The sequence below is a fragment of the Erpetoichthys calabaricus genome, chromosome 17 (assembly GCF_900747795.2).
Source record: "Erpetoichthys calabaricus chromosome 17, fErpCal1.3, whole genome shotgun sequence".
Lineage (NCBI taxonomy): Eukaryota > Metazoa > Chordata > Cladistia > Polypteriformes > Polypteridae > Erpetoichthys > Erpetoichthys calabaricus.
In genome coordinates, this window is record NC_041410.2 from 56,316,293 (window position 1) to 56,332,759 (window position 16,467).

The following is a 16,467-nucleotide window of genomic DNA, read 5'->3' on the forward strand; positions in this document are numbered from 1 at the left end:
AACCATTGACAGGCTGATCCTGAAACAACTACAGTGTCTGATTATTGGCCAGCTTGATATCTTGCAGTTTGTCTACAAGTCACATATAATCGGAGATAATTCCAGAATCATGTTCTTTAATTTCTTCAGTGTAACACTATCCAACCTATCTGGTCAGTAAGTAATATCAAAAAATGGAAGTACAGTATATACCTCTACAGTGTTCAAAATCACTAACTCTTGACCTACAGCAACTGATTGATCTGCACAACTGCAATTTATGTAAAATTTAGAATTTCTCAGATGACTCCTTAATTGTAGGCTGTATTGACAATCAATTAACCCCTTAAACTCAGCCCCTTTGTTTTGGACCTGATGGTGGGACTAAACAATAATGCAAATTTTTAAAAAAAACTGCATAAAATCATTCATTTTCTCATTGCTATAATTAAAGTACAGAGTTTTGCTGTTAAAATGCCATATTGCACATTGTGATACCACATTACAATGTTTTTTCACTATCAGAGCATGCAGCCAACCCTCAAAAATGGCTGGATTGCTGTATCATAGCAACACCTAATCCCAACTAAACCCCAGGCTATGTTTAATGTCCTGATTGTGTATAATTTGACAGACATACTAGTATCTACTAAATGAGGGGGATGTTTCAACTTTCAAGTGACACTACATTCCACTCTCTATCTTTTCCACTTTCCATATTTCAGATTTTTTTTTTTTTTGGTAAATATGATTTTTAACCTTCTAACTATTGGTGTTTTTGTTTGGATACACAGCATCATTTCTTTACCAACTGTGCTAAAATTGAAAGGGGTGCCAGGTACTGCATACAGGTGAATACCAGCCCACTCCAAGGTAATGGAGGTTAATCAGCCTTCCATTTACAGCCATTCAGCATATTTTTTTTCTTATTTTAATTACGTTTTAAAGGCTAATAAAAAAGCCCAGGGATGATTAAATTTGATTATATTATTTTTAGTGGGAAATGTTGCCAGTGCAGAACTGAGAGGTAATTGACATCAACACCCCTGTCGTGTAAATGGAACTTTCCAAAACAAAGGAATGGCAGGTTAGGCTGGGCTCGCCCTCAGTTCTGTGATGGCTACCATGAGGTGAGGGTTTTCTTTCTTTTAGTTGTTTCCCATATAGTGTTTCAATTTCTTATATTTTAAGATTTACATGTACATATTTCGTATTACAGGTATTCTTGTTTAAACTTTATGTTTCTTGAAAATGAAAAGAACTTCTGTGGTGGCCATGTGAGGGCATCCAAATGCTGAGACCTTTTTTACATTTTATGTTACAGGTAGAGAAATAAACTAATAAGAGAGGTGGGCAAATGATTGTGTGGCCTCTGTCTTACATCTAAAAAAATGAATAAATTAATCACAATGCAGAAGGGGTGCCTGAGGTAATACAAGCACTGATAACAACATTGAACCCTAAAGTAGCTTCATCATGTTAAGGACATGAATAATTGCTTACTAGTGAAAACCTTTAAAGTTGCTAATTCCTTTTAGTCACTCATACATATCTTCCTCAATCATTCTTTATCTATTCCATATTCTCAACAAGAGCAACTCAGCATGCACTAAACAAAAGTCAGTGATTGATTTTAAAGTACTTTATTCTCTTCTTATGTTTCTAAAAAAAAATTCCTCAGTATTTCTCTTATCATGCATGTACATGCCACAACTAAGAAAGTGTGCAATGAGTGTTAATTGGTAATGCCAAGTTAACTCATGCAGTTGGCCATTGCATTTTAATCTTTCAAAACTTTATAGAGTTTTAGTTTATCAAAAATATAATGCATGTAATCAGTTTAGATCAGATTTATTATCATGCATGCAGAGTTTAATTAAAGTCTTATTTACATATTTGAACAACACACGACATGGGTCACATTCTGGAATCCCATACCTTACTGCATAGGTTATATAAATATAACAATGCAGAGTAAAATATGTCTGCTAATGAAGTGGGTCATATGTAAAAACAAAATGTAAGGGTTACCCAGAATCCTTTTTAACACCAGTATTTTTATTCTTGTGCAACAGAGCTCAGCAACCTAAGGCAAGCATGCCACAGCAGGAATGTCATGCCATTTTCCGTGGCACTGGGAAAATTGATACGTGCCACATGTGTACACCATTATTTGATATTTCTCATTAAAACTTTATTGTAGTAAAGTTGCTTAAATTGTATCTAGTCTATAGTGTCATGAAAGTTTATTATAGTAATTATAAAAAAACAGATTAAATCAGTAAGTAATAAATTACACTTAAGAGCAATATTCCTCATACATGTACTCCTCACTGAGCAGCCACACACACAACAGCAGCAGTAATCTGTTGTCAGAACCATCTAAGTGACGTTAGTTATGTGTTAATACTTTGCAAAATGGCAGATAAATGTAGGAGTCATTCTTTTCAAACCAGGTGGACAATTTGTTTTTAGAGGGGATCAAGCTGTATCTACTCTATGTTGTGAAAATGTTGCAAGCCAAATAGTGTTGATCATTGAAATTCTCCAAAGCCTTTTTCACAGTGAATATATTTTCCAGTATCCCATGATGCTTTGGGAGGCTAGTGTGACATCACAGAAATTTCATGCAGGCTTATTATAAGATCATTGCTGTCATAATATGATCAGTACTCCAGCCAAATTTCCATTCTGCGTGTGTTAAAAAACAAAAAAAAAGTTGCAGTATTTCCATTTCAGATGTCCATTATCTCAATGTTTCTCAACCACTGGGATGCAACATGTTTCCCCATTTCTAAATGACCTCATTTTACCAAGGGCAGCCCTCCAGCTTTACTGATGGCAGTGGTTTCACCATGGGGAGAGTTTGCATTGGATGCTCATGGGTAGACAATGAAATTAAAAATAGAAAACTGAGTCCTGGGAACATAAAGGTTGAGAAACACTGCATTAGCTGACCATATCGATGTTACTAGGAGAATTGCCACCAATTATATAACACTGATCCCTGTGCACTGGCAGGATAGCTCCACATGGATAGTTTGCCTGCATAATTAGCCATGTGCCAAGCTACAATCATAGAACCAGCCTGCATAATTAGCCATGTGCCAAGCTATGATCATAGGACCAGCCTTAAAATATCCCTCCCATTCCCCCTTCTTGTGTCAAATGAGACAATGTGAAATGAGACCATGCAAATGCAAGATCTAAAACAGAATTATTTGGCTCTTCTGAGGAGCTGCTGGAGAGTCTCGAGTCTTACATCAGAAGTTGGAATGCTGCTGGCAGCAGCAATACAGGAGGGAAGACAGCTGAGAGACTGTCCCTTTACAGCTCCACCAATGCTTCTTCATCTGCTAAGGTCCATTGGCCTAGGTGTACGGATGGCAGCAAAGCTTCTAGTTCATTGGGTTGGTGGTAAAACTGCATAGACAAAGCACAAGGCAGCCGTGGAGGGAGAGTCTCAAAGCTGAAATCAGGACCTTTGAACTCTGTTTGCAGTTTCAGGTCATCTTCAACACCTCTACTGTACCTCATGACAGCACAGCACTCAACATTCCCCAACATCTAATAGGGAAATGCTCAAGACTCCTGTTGATGTGGTTTTGTCACTTGCCACAAAACAACGGAAGAAATGAAGATCATTCTGCCATAGCTTAAAGAAATGGTTGCTGGGCGTATCGACTTTGAAGTAATTGCAATAAAATGGCTCTGACAGGTTGCATCAGCCAGGGATGAGTGATCTATAGTTTGAACTGGCATTCAATAACCAGTAGCAGGGGTACCTATAAAAACAGCAAGCCTGCAGAGTCACAAACAGAATTCCATTAAGTGTATAAATGGCATGTTGTCCTTTTAAGGATAGCGAGCCATCTAAAAGAGCCATGCAAAGAGCAAAGGAGCTACAGTATATCAGAACTCTGTGCTGGTTCTACAGTGTAGTGGATATCAATGACATCTCGTGTCTAGCCGTTGTCGTAATATACTGAAGCACAATCAGTATAAGAGAGGAACTTTGCTGCTATTAGTTTATGTATGGCACTAAAGATGGAACAGATGCAGCAAAAGCTGTTACCAACCATTTTGAAAGTAGTATAGACATGAAGAAAATATTTTGCATTAGAACAGACAATGCTCTTGCTGCGGCGGGGAAACAAAGGCATTGTCATCACTTAAGCCTGTCAACCCCAATGACATCATTCAGTACATAACATAACTTGAAATGGAATTCTCTGCTTTGAGCAAAACAGCCAAAATGTTTTCTTTTTTATTGATCTGGAAAACTTTGCAGAGAAAAACCTGAATTTACCCCTGCTGAAGTGGATGGGAAATGAGGAGACTGAAATTCAGCAGACTGAGTTTAAAAATCTTCACTGTACACATTTAATTTCACAGAGCTCTGCACGACACTTGGAAAAACTGACACTGGCCGAGTAGCATCCATTGTGGCTTGTTGGGAGAGTTTGACAAATTCTCATATTTTAAAAAGGTGGCCTTTGCATTATCCTCTGTATTTGGATCCATTTATATGTGCAAATAGATTTACTCACACCTGAAAACAACGTGAAGTCCATCTCGCAGCCAACTTGGGAAACGTGTGTGGAGATGAACTTACCATGCTACAGGCCGGATGTAGTACAATCAAGCCATGAAAGGCAGGGACGGGGATCACACTAAATGTCCCAACTTAATGTTCAGCACATGTTAAGAGTAAATATGAACATGCTTTTTGTGTAGCAGCTACTATAATAATAATAATTAAGACATGCTCAGCAAGCCATAAACAGTACAATTATGAGTGCACTGATTGTATTATGCTTGTAAATTGACTGTTAATATGGAAGAAGTTGCCAACCCCTGTGGTAAAATGTGGTAGAAGTTTGTAGAAGTTTGTTGTCCACATGAACAAGATGAGTGTGAGCAAACTGCTCAGGAATTGAACCCAGGACTCTGAAGCTGCTCATTAGCAGTGGCAACCACTAAGCCAGCAAACACCCATTAGTGAAAATTTCTTAAATATAAACTCAAAAAATTAAAGGAAAACTTTGAAAACACATCAGATCTCAATGGGAAAAAATCCTGCTGGATATCTCTATTGATATGGACTGGATAATGTGTTAGGAACGAAAGGATGCCACATTATTTGATGGAAATGAAAATTATCAACCTACAGTGGGCTGAATTCAAAGACACTCTGAAAATCAAAGTGAAGATATGATGCGGCAGGCTAGTCTATTTTGCAGAAATCATACTCAGCAGTTTGTATGACCCCCACATGCTTGTATACATACCTGACAACGTCGCAACATGCTCCCAATGAGACGATGGATGGTGTCCTGGGGGATCTCCTCCCAGATCTGGACCAGGGCATCACTGAGCTTCTGGACAGTCTGAGGTGCAACTTGGCTGCGTCAGATGGACTGAAACATAAAATCCCAGAGGTTTTCTATTGGATTTAGGTCAGGTGAGCGTGCAGGCCAGGCAGTGGTATCAATTCCTTCATCCTCCAGGAACTTCCTGCATACTCTCGTCACATGAGGCCAGGCATTGTCGTGCACCAGGAGGAACCCAGGACCTACTGCACCAGCATAGGATCTGACAATGGGTCCAAGGATTTCATGGCAGTCAAGGTGCCATTGTCTAGCCTGTAGAGGTCTGTGCATCCCTCCATGGATATGCCTCCCCAGACCATCACTGTCCCACCACCAAACTAGTCCTGCTGAGCGATATTACAGGCATCATAATAATTCTGGTATTCTATGGCAAATGCTAATTGAGCTCTATGATGCCGGGCAGTAGAGTGGCATCCCACTAGAGGATGTCGTGCCCTCAGGCCACCCTCATGAAGTCTGTTTCTGATTGTCTGGTCAGAGACATTTATACCAGTGGCCTGCTAGAGGTCATTTTGTAGGGCTCTAGCTGTGTTCATCCTGTTCCTCCTTGCCCAAAGGAGCAGATACTGGTCCTGCTGATGGGTTAAGGACCTTCTATGGCCCTGTCCAGCTCTCCTTGAGTAACTGCCTGTCTCCTGGAATCTCCTCCATGCCATTGAGACTGTGCTGGGAGACACAGCAAACCTTCAGCAATGGTACATATTGATGTGCCATCCTGGAGAAGTTAGACTACCTGTGTAACCTCTGTAGGGTCCAGGTATCGCCTCATGCTACCAGTAGTGAAACTGACCGTAGCCAAATGCAAAACTAGTGAAAAAACAGAAAAGATGAGGAGGGAAAAATGTCCGTGGCCTCCACCTGTTAAACCATTCCTGTTTTGGGGTGGTCTCATTGTTGCCCCTCTAGTGCACCTGTTGTTAATTTCATTAACACCAAAACAGCTGAAACTGATTAACAACCCCCTCTGCTACTTAACTGACCAGATCAATAGCCCAGAAGTTTCACTCACTTGATGCTATACTCTGATTAAAAAGTGTTCCTTTAAGTTTTTTGAGCAGTATAATTTCAAAATTAAGAGTTTGTAACTAGAAGGATCTGATCACAAAATGAATCCACCTTGTAGAAGTGTGATTTAAAATGTTTGGGTGTTTTTTTTTTGTATGGACATCAAAACATTGATTCTGAGCTGAAAGAGTAAAGAGCCAAATAACATGAGTGCTTGCACAGGCCATGTACAGATGGTGGGTGCCCTTTGTACATTCTTCATTGGTGGGGGTTAGTGGTGGTGGGGGGTTCATTTTATATCCCTAAGACTTTCCAGTTCAGTTGATTGGATGCTGCAAATGTTGCTGGTGTCAGTGAGTATTTGACTGTGATGGATTGGCACTTTGTCCACTGATGGTGTCTGCGTCATATGCACCACTACCAGACTAGCCTGTAGACTCCTGCAACCACATATAACATAACATTCTGAAATCTGCTTAACCCAGCTAGGGATCACAGGGAGCCTAAATGCAGTGGTTCTAATTCAGGAAATAGACCTGGTATAGGAATTTTGATGACTAATAATAAATAAGATGGCCATCCAGGCGGATACCATAATAATGTAGGATTTAAAAAAAGACTAGGGGGCTCCGCGCCCTGCTCACTTCGCTCACCCACCCCTGAGTTTGGTTTACCGGATATACAATTTAAAGAGATTGTTATTTTCATAGGAATTGTTACATATGCATTATTTTCACTTTTACTTTAAAACTTTTGTAAAAACAATACTTGTCCTCTATTTCCGGCCCTGGGCGTAGTTAAATCTCTTTCTCGCTGGATGTATAACGCTGCACGTTTTGTGAACGGGGGTCAGCTGAACGCACACTAAGGAAATGCCATTGGATCAGCTGCTGCCTTTCTGCTGCTGCTGCTGGCGAGCTGCGTGTTTTGTTTGTCACACTGCGTGTTTATCATTTAAAAGCCTGTACAGCAGCTGCTCTCTTGCTACTTTGTGTTTCTGCTGCTCACATTGTGAAGGGGGGGTGGGGGGGTGGGGGTTAGGATGGCTGAATGCACACTTAGGGGAAGTGGTCGGATCATCTGCTGGCTTGTTGCTGCTGCTGTTGGCAAGCTGCGTGTTCTGCTTGTTGCTTGTCGTTGTTTTAAGAGCTGGGAGCACATGAAGTGTATCTGCCAAAAGCATACCAACAACTGCTAGGTTAGATGTCTGTGAACTTCTTTTCTTTTTTGTCTCACTGCCTTGTCTCGCATGACGTTAAAGTGTCTCTCACGGGATGTCAAATTGTCTTCCAAGAAGATCACGTCTTGTCTGCCCAGTCTCCCTCCCAAGATTTTTTTTTTTTAAAAATAGAGAGAAATTTTATCTTGGCTAATTAATTATCAGTATTTCTTTTGGCAATACCAAGTGATTAATCCTATAACTCAGCAAGGCTTTTCCTTTATTTACCTTAACTTTCTCTGTTACAGGAGGCAGGTCTACAGCCTTTAGATTTGTATCAGGGTAATGAAGGCACACTCATTTTAAGAATCAGAGTAATGAAATTCATTGATAAACACAAGGATTATTGAAGTATAATAAGTGCATATTTATATTGATGTAAAAGACTGGACACAGACACACTAGACAGACAAACATAACATTTAGGCTGGTTGTTTACTGGTATTTAGAGTTCTACTTTATCTTTGCACAAACAAATAGTTTTACGATACCAGGTCTTAAAGGATGATGTCCGAAGATGGGTTGAGTTGTTGTTCTGGCCTCAAATAGAGGATTCTTCATGCTTTTGAGTGCACTCTTTCTCTTTGCTGCATGATCCTTGTCAGTGGTATGCTGCTGCTTCCTCATCTTGCCTTCTGTTGTCTATTGCCACTTCATAGAGAAAAAGGCATTACTCATTCTGGCCTAAGAGTTTAGATGATGAGGTTCCCTTCTTGAAGTAATAGCTGCTCCTAAGCAGACACAGCTCAGTGCTTAGCTTGGCAGTCTGGATCTCTGCTCTCAAGTTCACAAAGAGAAAACTTTGTCGGTTTCGGCTCTCCAAGCAAGAGGCTAATACATTTTGAGGTTCAGAAATCAGGATTCAGAAGTTTTTAGTCATTTTGCCTGATAGTATCTCAAGAGAATGCCTGATCTTTTTTCAATGTACTATTCTCTTGTCTCTTCTCTCCTCATGGGAAAGATGGGGTGCATGTGGTTTTAAAAGAAGGTTCAATATTCTCCTAATTGGATTGAAGTCACTTACAGTTACAAAATCACTGTCTTTTAATAAGTGGGTTCTTCTGTCCATCTTTGTCTCATCCCTTGAATTATAGGTTTTTGTCCATTTTTTGTTTTCTGGCTCAAGAGGTATGCAAAGGGGCCTCTGGAGAGATGTCAGGTCACCTCTGATTTATGCCTTTGTTATCAGATGATGTCCAGGCAGATCCTGGTAAAAGCTGGAATTCAGTCACTTAGTTTGAAATGCAAGTGGGGTTTTGTACAGCCTGTTAAATTTAATTTTTTTAATGGTATGGTGTACCACAAAAATCTTATCAGAATGTGCAATGCTTACACTGGACTGGAAGCCAGTCGATCACAGGGCCCATTCATGCCCACATGAGTAGTCAGTTAACATAATCTGTATGTTTTGAGTACATGAGAGGAAAATTGGAGTACTGGGAAGAAAACCTATGCAGACATGTGAAGAACTTGCAAAATATGCCTGATTTAATACAGGACGCTGTATCTCTGTGCTGTCCACACAACTTCACAAGAGTTAAGGGCTTAAATGATATAAGGGCCTGGGAAATGAATGAGTTAAAATGCGCAACGTTTGCATGTCCTGGTCAATAATTTACCTACAAAGTTCTCATGACCTGCTGCTAATGTGAAATGTTCTCCTTTTTTTGGAAACTTGGGGATGGAATGTGTTATATTTATATACATTGATGGGTTTGCTTTGCTTGTATCTATAATCAAGTCAGGTGTTTTACTGGTACAAAGATATGGTGATCAGATTTTTGTCTAGTGCTTCGCCTGTTATGTGTGCATGGTATCAATAAATAACAATAAATAAGTAAGCTGAATGTGTTGGTGAGCAAACTTTGGAAATGTTGTTAATTTGGTGAGATGCAAAGTGCTGTATGTTTTAGATAAACTGATTCCCCTGTGAGAGTAAATCTGTGTGAAATATGTTATTGTTACTGAACAAAGAATAACTAAATGAAATGCTTTTCTTTAATCTTTTTCACAGTAATATTGCACAGCCATTCTCAGAAGCTAAAGGTTTCTGCCAAGAACATTCTCGAACCATAAAACATGTTTTTCTTGCAGTGCTTTTGGCAGGTAAATTATATTTATATACTGCAACTATTTAAATTCAATTATGATAAATAAAATAAAAATAGAAAAATGCACATGTCATTCCATCCTTAGGGAAGCTACAAATAATGGAAACGTAATTTCAATTAGATGCTATCATCTTTTGTGATTTATTAATTCAGTTACCATTTGATCCAATTGTTATGTTTAGACACAAATGGGAAAGCTAAAATCATCAAAACACTTTGCTCTCACACAATGTTGAAAGGGGGAACAGGTAAATGTTTATTGAGTCAGGGAACAAAAAAATGTCTCTACTATAATAAAAAAATCTTAGGAAGAGAGGCGAGATGTGACTTTCTTAGAGAGACACTTTCACGTGCCACGAGACAAGTCTTTGTGCCAAGAGATTTAACCACGCCTGGGGCCAGAAATAAAAGACAAAGAGTAGATGACAAAGTAGAACCTTGTAAAGAATTCAAAAACATGGCACGATACACATGCAGAGCAGATTAGAGATAATGGAAGTACGAAAATTCGAAAGTCTCAAAAAAATGATAGTAAAGATCACATTAGCGCAAACAAATGGAAATTATTACTTGGTGAAATAACAGAACAGCGGAAAAAGATCAAATATATTGTTCGGATTCAAACTTTAAGTCGGAGACTTGTAAATCGTCTAATTTGTGTTGCCATCAGGGAAAAGTAGTGTTTCATTCCCAATGAAGAGGCGTATCCACGAGAATTAAAAGATTTGTTGTTTGGTGAAAGTGAAATCCAGTGAGAGAAAATTTCAAGCCCCGTGAAATAAGACTTTTTGCAAAGAGATTTGGAAAAGTCCTGCCCACATGTAAAACATTTACAACCATGCACACGGTTCAATCATTTCTCATTTGTGTGAATGTTATTGTCAGACACAGTTCATGAAGAGAGAAAGAAACAATATTCACTCACAGGCAGTTATATGTTGCGTTGTCACGATGTAATTCTAAACACAGAATCAAAATTCAATGCGATATTGACGAAAAGGTAAAAGTGAAAAGAGCTCGAATAATATGGACATAGGTGATATGACAGAAGTATGTAGATATTGTTTGGCTTTAAACTTTAAGTCAGAGACTTGTAGATCGTCTAATTCATGTTGCCATCAGAGAAAAGTGGTGTTTCTTCCTAATGAAGAGGCATATCCATGAGAATTAAGTTTTGTTGTTTGGTGAAAGTGAAATCCACATATGCAAAAGGCAGAGACGCGAAGTTGCTGGTGTGTAGTGCAGGCAGGGGGGTTGGCAAGCGAAGCGAACAGGGGGCAAAGCCCCCTAGTAAAAAAAAAAAAAAAAAAAAAAAGGATCTAATCTAAAATAAATAAAATGAAATCTCAAAGACTAAAGTCTAAAAATCATGAGATGAAATGATAACACTAACCAACACTAGTCTAAAGTCATTGCCAGAATTCAAAGTTAACCAAAAGTAAAAATCAATGACATAAATTAATTCTCTATTTAACAAAACCCCTAAAATAAACAACAGTACAAAATAAAGTAAAAACAAATGGCATATCCTCCTTGTCATGAACTAGGAGTCCCAAGCACTATGAACTAATTGTATGAGCCCACAATATCTCAAATTCCCACAGTAAAGTCCCTTCCTTCAGAGATGCACTTGTTCTTTCATATTTAATATTTTGTTAGCATCAGCCTTGTACTCATTTTGTAAGATTTTTGAGACCAAGGAGAATTTCCTTTCATCTTAATAATCTCCATGTCAACCTGTAAAAAATACCAAAATGTCTGTCCACTTCCACTTCAAGAGTGGCAGCATAATTTCTATGTATGCTATCTAATCTGAACCATAACATCTCAGGTCCTCATTTTTAAAAGCCCAAACAGAAATTGCACATAAAAACAACAACCAAGAAATGAGACAAGACAAAACCAGAAGGCAAAAATTTAAATATCCAAAACATAATACACAAAATCAAAGAAATGTAACGTCCTGAAATCATCATTGCTAGCTATGGCACCACAAAGATTTGTTTTTATATCCAGAAACCTGGAGAGTAGATGGTGCTGCTACAGTGCATTCGGAAACTATTCACAGCGCATCACTTTTTCCACATTTTGTTATGTTACAGCCTTATTCCAAAATGGATTAAATTCATTTTTTGACTCAGAATTCTACACACAACACCCCATAATGATAACGTGAAAAAAGTTTACTTGAGATTTTTGCAAATTTATTAAAAATAAAAAAATTGAGAAAGCACATGTACATAAGTATTCACAGCCTTTGCCATGAAGCTCAAAATTGAGCTCAGGTGCATCCTGTTTCCACTGATCATCCTTGAGATGTTTCTGCAGCTTAATTGGAGTCCACCTGTGGTAAATTCAGTTGATTGGACATGATTTGGAAAGGTACACACCTGTCTATATAAGGTCCCACAGTTGACAGTTCATGTCAGAGCACAAACCAAGCATGAAGTCAAAGGAATTGTCTGTAGACCTCCGAGACAGGATTGTATCGAGGCACAAATCTGGGGAAGGTTACAGAAAAATTTCTGCTGCTTTGAAGGTCCCAATGAGCATATTGACCTCCATCATCCGTAAGTGGAAGAAGTTTGAAACCACCAGGACTCTTCCTAAAGCTGGCCGGCTATCTAAACTGAGCGATCGGGGGAGAAGGGCCTTAGTCAGGGAGGTGACCAAGAACCCGATGGTCACTCTGTCAGAGCTCCAGAGGTCCTCTGTGGAGAGAGGAAACCTTCCAGAAGGACAACCATCTCTGCAGCAATCCACCAATCAGGCCTGTATGGTAGAGTGGCCAGACGGAAGCCACTCCTTAGTAAAAGGCACATGGCAGCCCGCCTGGAGTTTGCCAAAAGGCACCTGAAGGACTCTCAGACCATGAGAAAGAAAATTCTCTGGTCTGATGAGACAAAGATTGAACTCTTTGGTGTGAATGCCAGGCGTCACGTTTGGAGGAAACCTGGCACCATCCCTACAGTGAAGCATGGTGGTGGCAGCATCATACTATGGGGATGTTTTTCAGTGGCAGGAACTGGAAGACTAGTCAGGATAAAGGGAAAGATGACTGCAGCAATGTACAGAGACATCCTGGATGAATACCTGCTCCAGAGCACTCTTGACCTCAGACTGGGGTGACTGTTCATCTTTCAGCAGGACAACGACCCTAAGCATACAGCCAAGATATCAAAGGAGTGGTTTCAGGACAACTCTGTGAATGTCCTTGAGTGGGCCAGCCAGAGCCCAGACTTGAATCCGATTGAACATCTCTGGAGAGATCTTAAAATGGCTGTGCACCAACGCTTCCCATCCAGCCTGATGGAGCTTGAGAGGTGCTGCAAAGAGGAATGGGCGAAACTGGCCAAGGATAGGTGTGCCAAGCTTGTGGCATCATATTCAAAAAGACTTGAGGCTGTAATTGCTGCCAAAGGTGCATCGACAAAGTATTGAGCAAAGGCTGTGAATACTTATGTACATGGGATTTCTCAGTTTTTTTATTTTTAATAAATTTGCAAAAACCTCAAGTAAACTTTTTTCATGTTGTCATTATGGGGTGTTGTGTATAGAATTCTGAGGAAAAAAATGAATTTAATCCATTTTGAAATAAGGCCGTAACATAATAAAATGTGGAAAAAGTGATGCGCTATGAATACTTCCGGATGCACTGTATGTGCTTTATAAAAGGGGTTCGCAAAAAAAAATTGTAATGGCGGAATTTTAAATCCCAAACATAAAAAATAATGAAATATTAAATGTAGGCAAATATATTCACAGTACTATTAATAGTACAATAATAAAAATGGGTCAACAAATCAATTAAATGTCAAATTCATGAATATTACCTCAGTCACTTATGCATTGCGATGGAAGATTCCGTAAAATAGTCGAGTCGCAACAGGTAACAATCTGTAACGCAATGAGATGTTATGCTGCTGGTGATGCATGTACATTCTCGTATGATCCAGAAACTTCCAATTCAGCAAACCGAGAATCCCGAATACGCTCCAATGAACGAGAATAACATTTGCTGATATAAAAAACGTAGCAATCAGACAAGGGAGAGTAGAGTCGAATTGAATCGTAAACATGCTTAAGTACCTCACAGGTGGTGCAGTGGTAGTGTTGCTGCTTTGCAGTAAGGAGACTGTGGAAAGTTGTGGGTTCGCTTCGCTGTGTGGATAGCGCTTTGAGTACTGAGAAAAGTGCTATATAAATGTAATGAATTATTATTATTATTACCACAAGTGATTTTAATAAGATAAATTGGTAGTGCATAGTGTGTGTAAATAATTTACGATAAAGACTTTTTACTTAAATGTGCGCACATCAAACGTGAAAGTGAATAATTATTACTCCATAATTTTATTATGGATCGATGGTTAAAAACAGGTAGTTTTATCAAGTCTGACAAAAAGCTGGATGAGCAAACAATTGCTTCTTCTTCTACTTCAGTCCCTGATTTGGTACCAACACAGGGTGATGATACTGAAAGTTGTAGTAAGCTACCGTCTCTCCTGACTGAAAGCAAGGAAATAATTGGCGAACATAGAAAGACAAAAGAGAAGAAATTAAAATATGACAGCGACTATTTACGAATGGGTTTTTATTTTACCAGGGATGAGTCAGAACCTAAACCGCTTTGTGTAATTTGTAATGAAGTCCTGACCAACAGCAGTTTAAAACCATCACTTCTTCGTAGACACATTGAAACAAAACTTCCAACGTACAAGGATAAACCTGTAGTATATTGTAATACACAGGGGGTAGCCAATTTATTCCGTTTTTTTGAAGGGGATCACAAGGAGAAAAAAGGTTGAGAATCGCTGTTTTATACAAGCACTGCTGTTACAAAGACATCAGACTCTTCAGTTTCCTGCCATCACTTGATGGCAATCGAATAAAATTGGCAGCAACAAACAACGACAAAATGGCAGTGTCCATAATCAGAAACAAATAAGCAAAATGGAGGTAAAAATGTAAACAATGTTAAAAGTAACCACATTATGTCATTCAAAACAGAATGCAAAAATGTAAATCAAGACAGTTTCTATAATAAATGAATCCCAGTGTATAACAGCATCTGCTTTGTGTTACTCATTTTAACCATTTTTTCCCCACAGGTTATTTGTCCTACTTCATCACTGCTTGTGTGCTCAACTTTAATCGAGCCCTCGCCCTTGTTGTACTGACATGCATTGCTGTGTTCTTTGTTGCTTATGATCTTGTCAAGAAACATCTGGGAGCTAAAATAATAAATCTTTTCCAACCTGTCAGTCGCTGTTTCAAAACTTACTTTCAGTGGATCAAATGGTAAGTTTGAACATTTTATGTCTTTGAGATTCTAAAATTGCTGGTACAAGAAATGCTCTGTTCATCTCAGTGCTGCTTTGTTTTAAATTCAGACAATTCTCAATGTTGACTTGGTAAGTAGGGCAAAAATATTTATTGGAGGTTTTTAAAGTTTAATATATTAGTAAATTTGAGGCACTGAATGCAGCAAACAAACTTATATTGGGCCAATGTAGGCCTAATGTGGGAAAACATATTGATCCTATTTGAGCAGTCAGTAATGGCCTAATTGGGATTTGCACATCAGGGTAATATTGGCCCCAAAATATTGGCCCAGTGCCGGCAAATGGAAATTACCTTGAAAAAAGTCCATACCTTACTAGTCCATCCATCGATTTTTTATAATTGCTTGTCTAGGGTAGAGTTGCGAATCACTTGGAGCTTGTCCTAGCAGGCAATGGGCGCAGACAGGACCAACCCCTGGACAGAGCACCAGCCCATCATAGGGTGAACATACACTCACACACACATAGCATATGGCCAAATTAGCACTACCAGTTCACCTAGCATACATGACTTTGGACAGTGGGAGGAAATCAGGGTACCTGGAGGAAACCAATATGGCCACTGGGAGAACCCAGGATGTGAGCCACAGTTTCCATACTGTGAGGCAACAGCACTAGCATTGCACCACTCCCTTTAAATTTTTTTTTTTAGTTTAGTTGTTTTTTTATCATTTAAATTATGTGTAATTACGAAGATTTAGAATTTATTCATTAACACGAAAGGAATTAAAAGAAGGCAATACTACTACAATACTTTAAGTCTCTGACTTAAAGTTTAAACTATTTATGCTTACAAATTACAAAATGCCTTTTCATTTATTGGTACTAGTCCAGCTTTTTCTTTTTTTCCTTTGTAGTGGCACAACTGTGAACACAAAAACATATACAAAGGGTATAATTTTAACCAAAATAAAAATGATACTTTTTGAAGTTGTTATAAATTACTATATATACTTCACAATCAAAATCTAAAACCCACTGAAAATACTAACTCACTGCATTACCTAATCTGCAGCAACAATAAAAAGTGGGAAAGTAATAGGGTACACGCCATCACTGGTCCAATGAGGGGCTTACTGAACTAATTATGCACCACTAGGCAAACTGTGCTAAGCAGTCCCTTGTCGAAGCCCTCCTACTAGGCCAGTGCGGTAATTAATTGAATTTTCTCAAACCCACACTGCCCATGGTCTGCCCATCGGGGGGCCACTGTGTGTATGTTTTTTGGGATCACTTACTTTTGTATAGGAATGCAATAATTACCACAGGCGTTGTCCAGTCCAGTGTTTCAGTGATTACTAATGGGTTTTAATCACTGGGAATTGGTTATTCACCTGAGTCAGTGAAATGACAGCCGTCGGCCTTCTGCCTTCCTTCCCATTCAGTGTCCAAAGAGTGTGAGAAGCCTAACAATT

At 38.9% G+C, this 16,467-nt stretch overlaps 1 protein-coding gene across 1 annotated transcript in view; it reads left to right on the plus strand.

Annotated features, from left to right (window-relative positions):
- The window catches only part of slc28a1 (solute carrier family 28 member 1), a 211,693-nt gene that overhangs the window by 84,864 nt on the left and 110,362 nt on the right, over positions 1 to 16,467 (plus strand). Inside the window, exons 4-5 of the mRNA XM_051920321.1 lie at positions 9,611 to 9,702; positions 14,819 to 15,008. Coding sequence (XP_051776281.1) covers positions 9,611 to 9,702; positions 14,819 to 15,008 — 282 coding nt within the window. The remainder of the gene's footprint in view (positions 1 to 9,610; positions 9,703 to 14,818; positions 15,009 to 16,467) is intronic.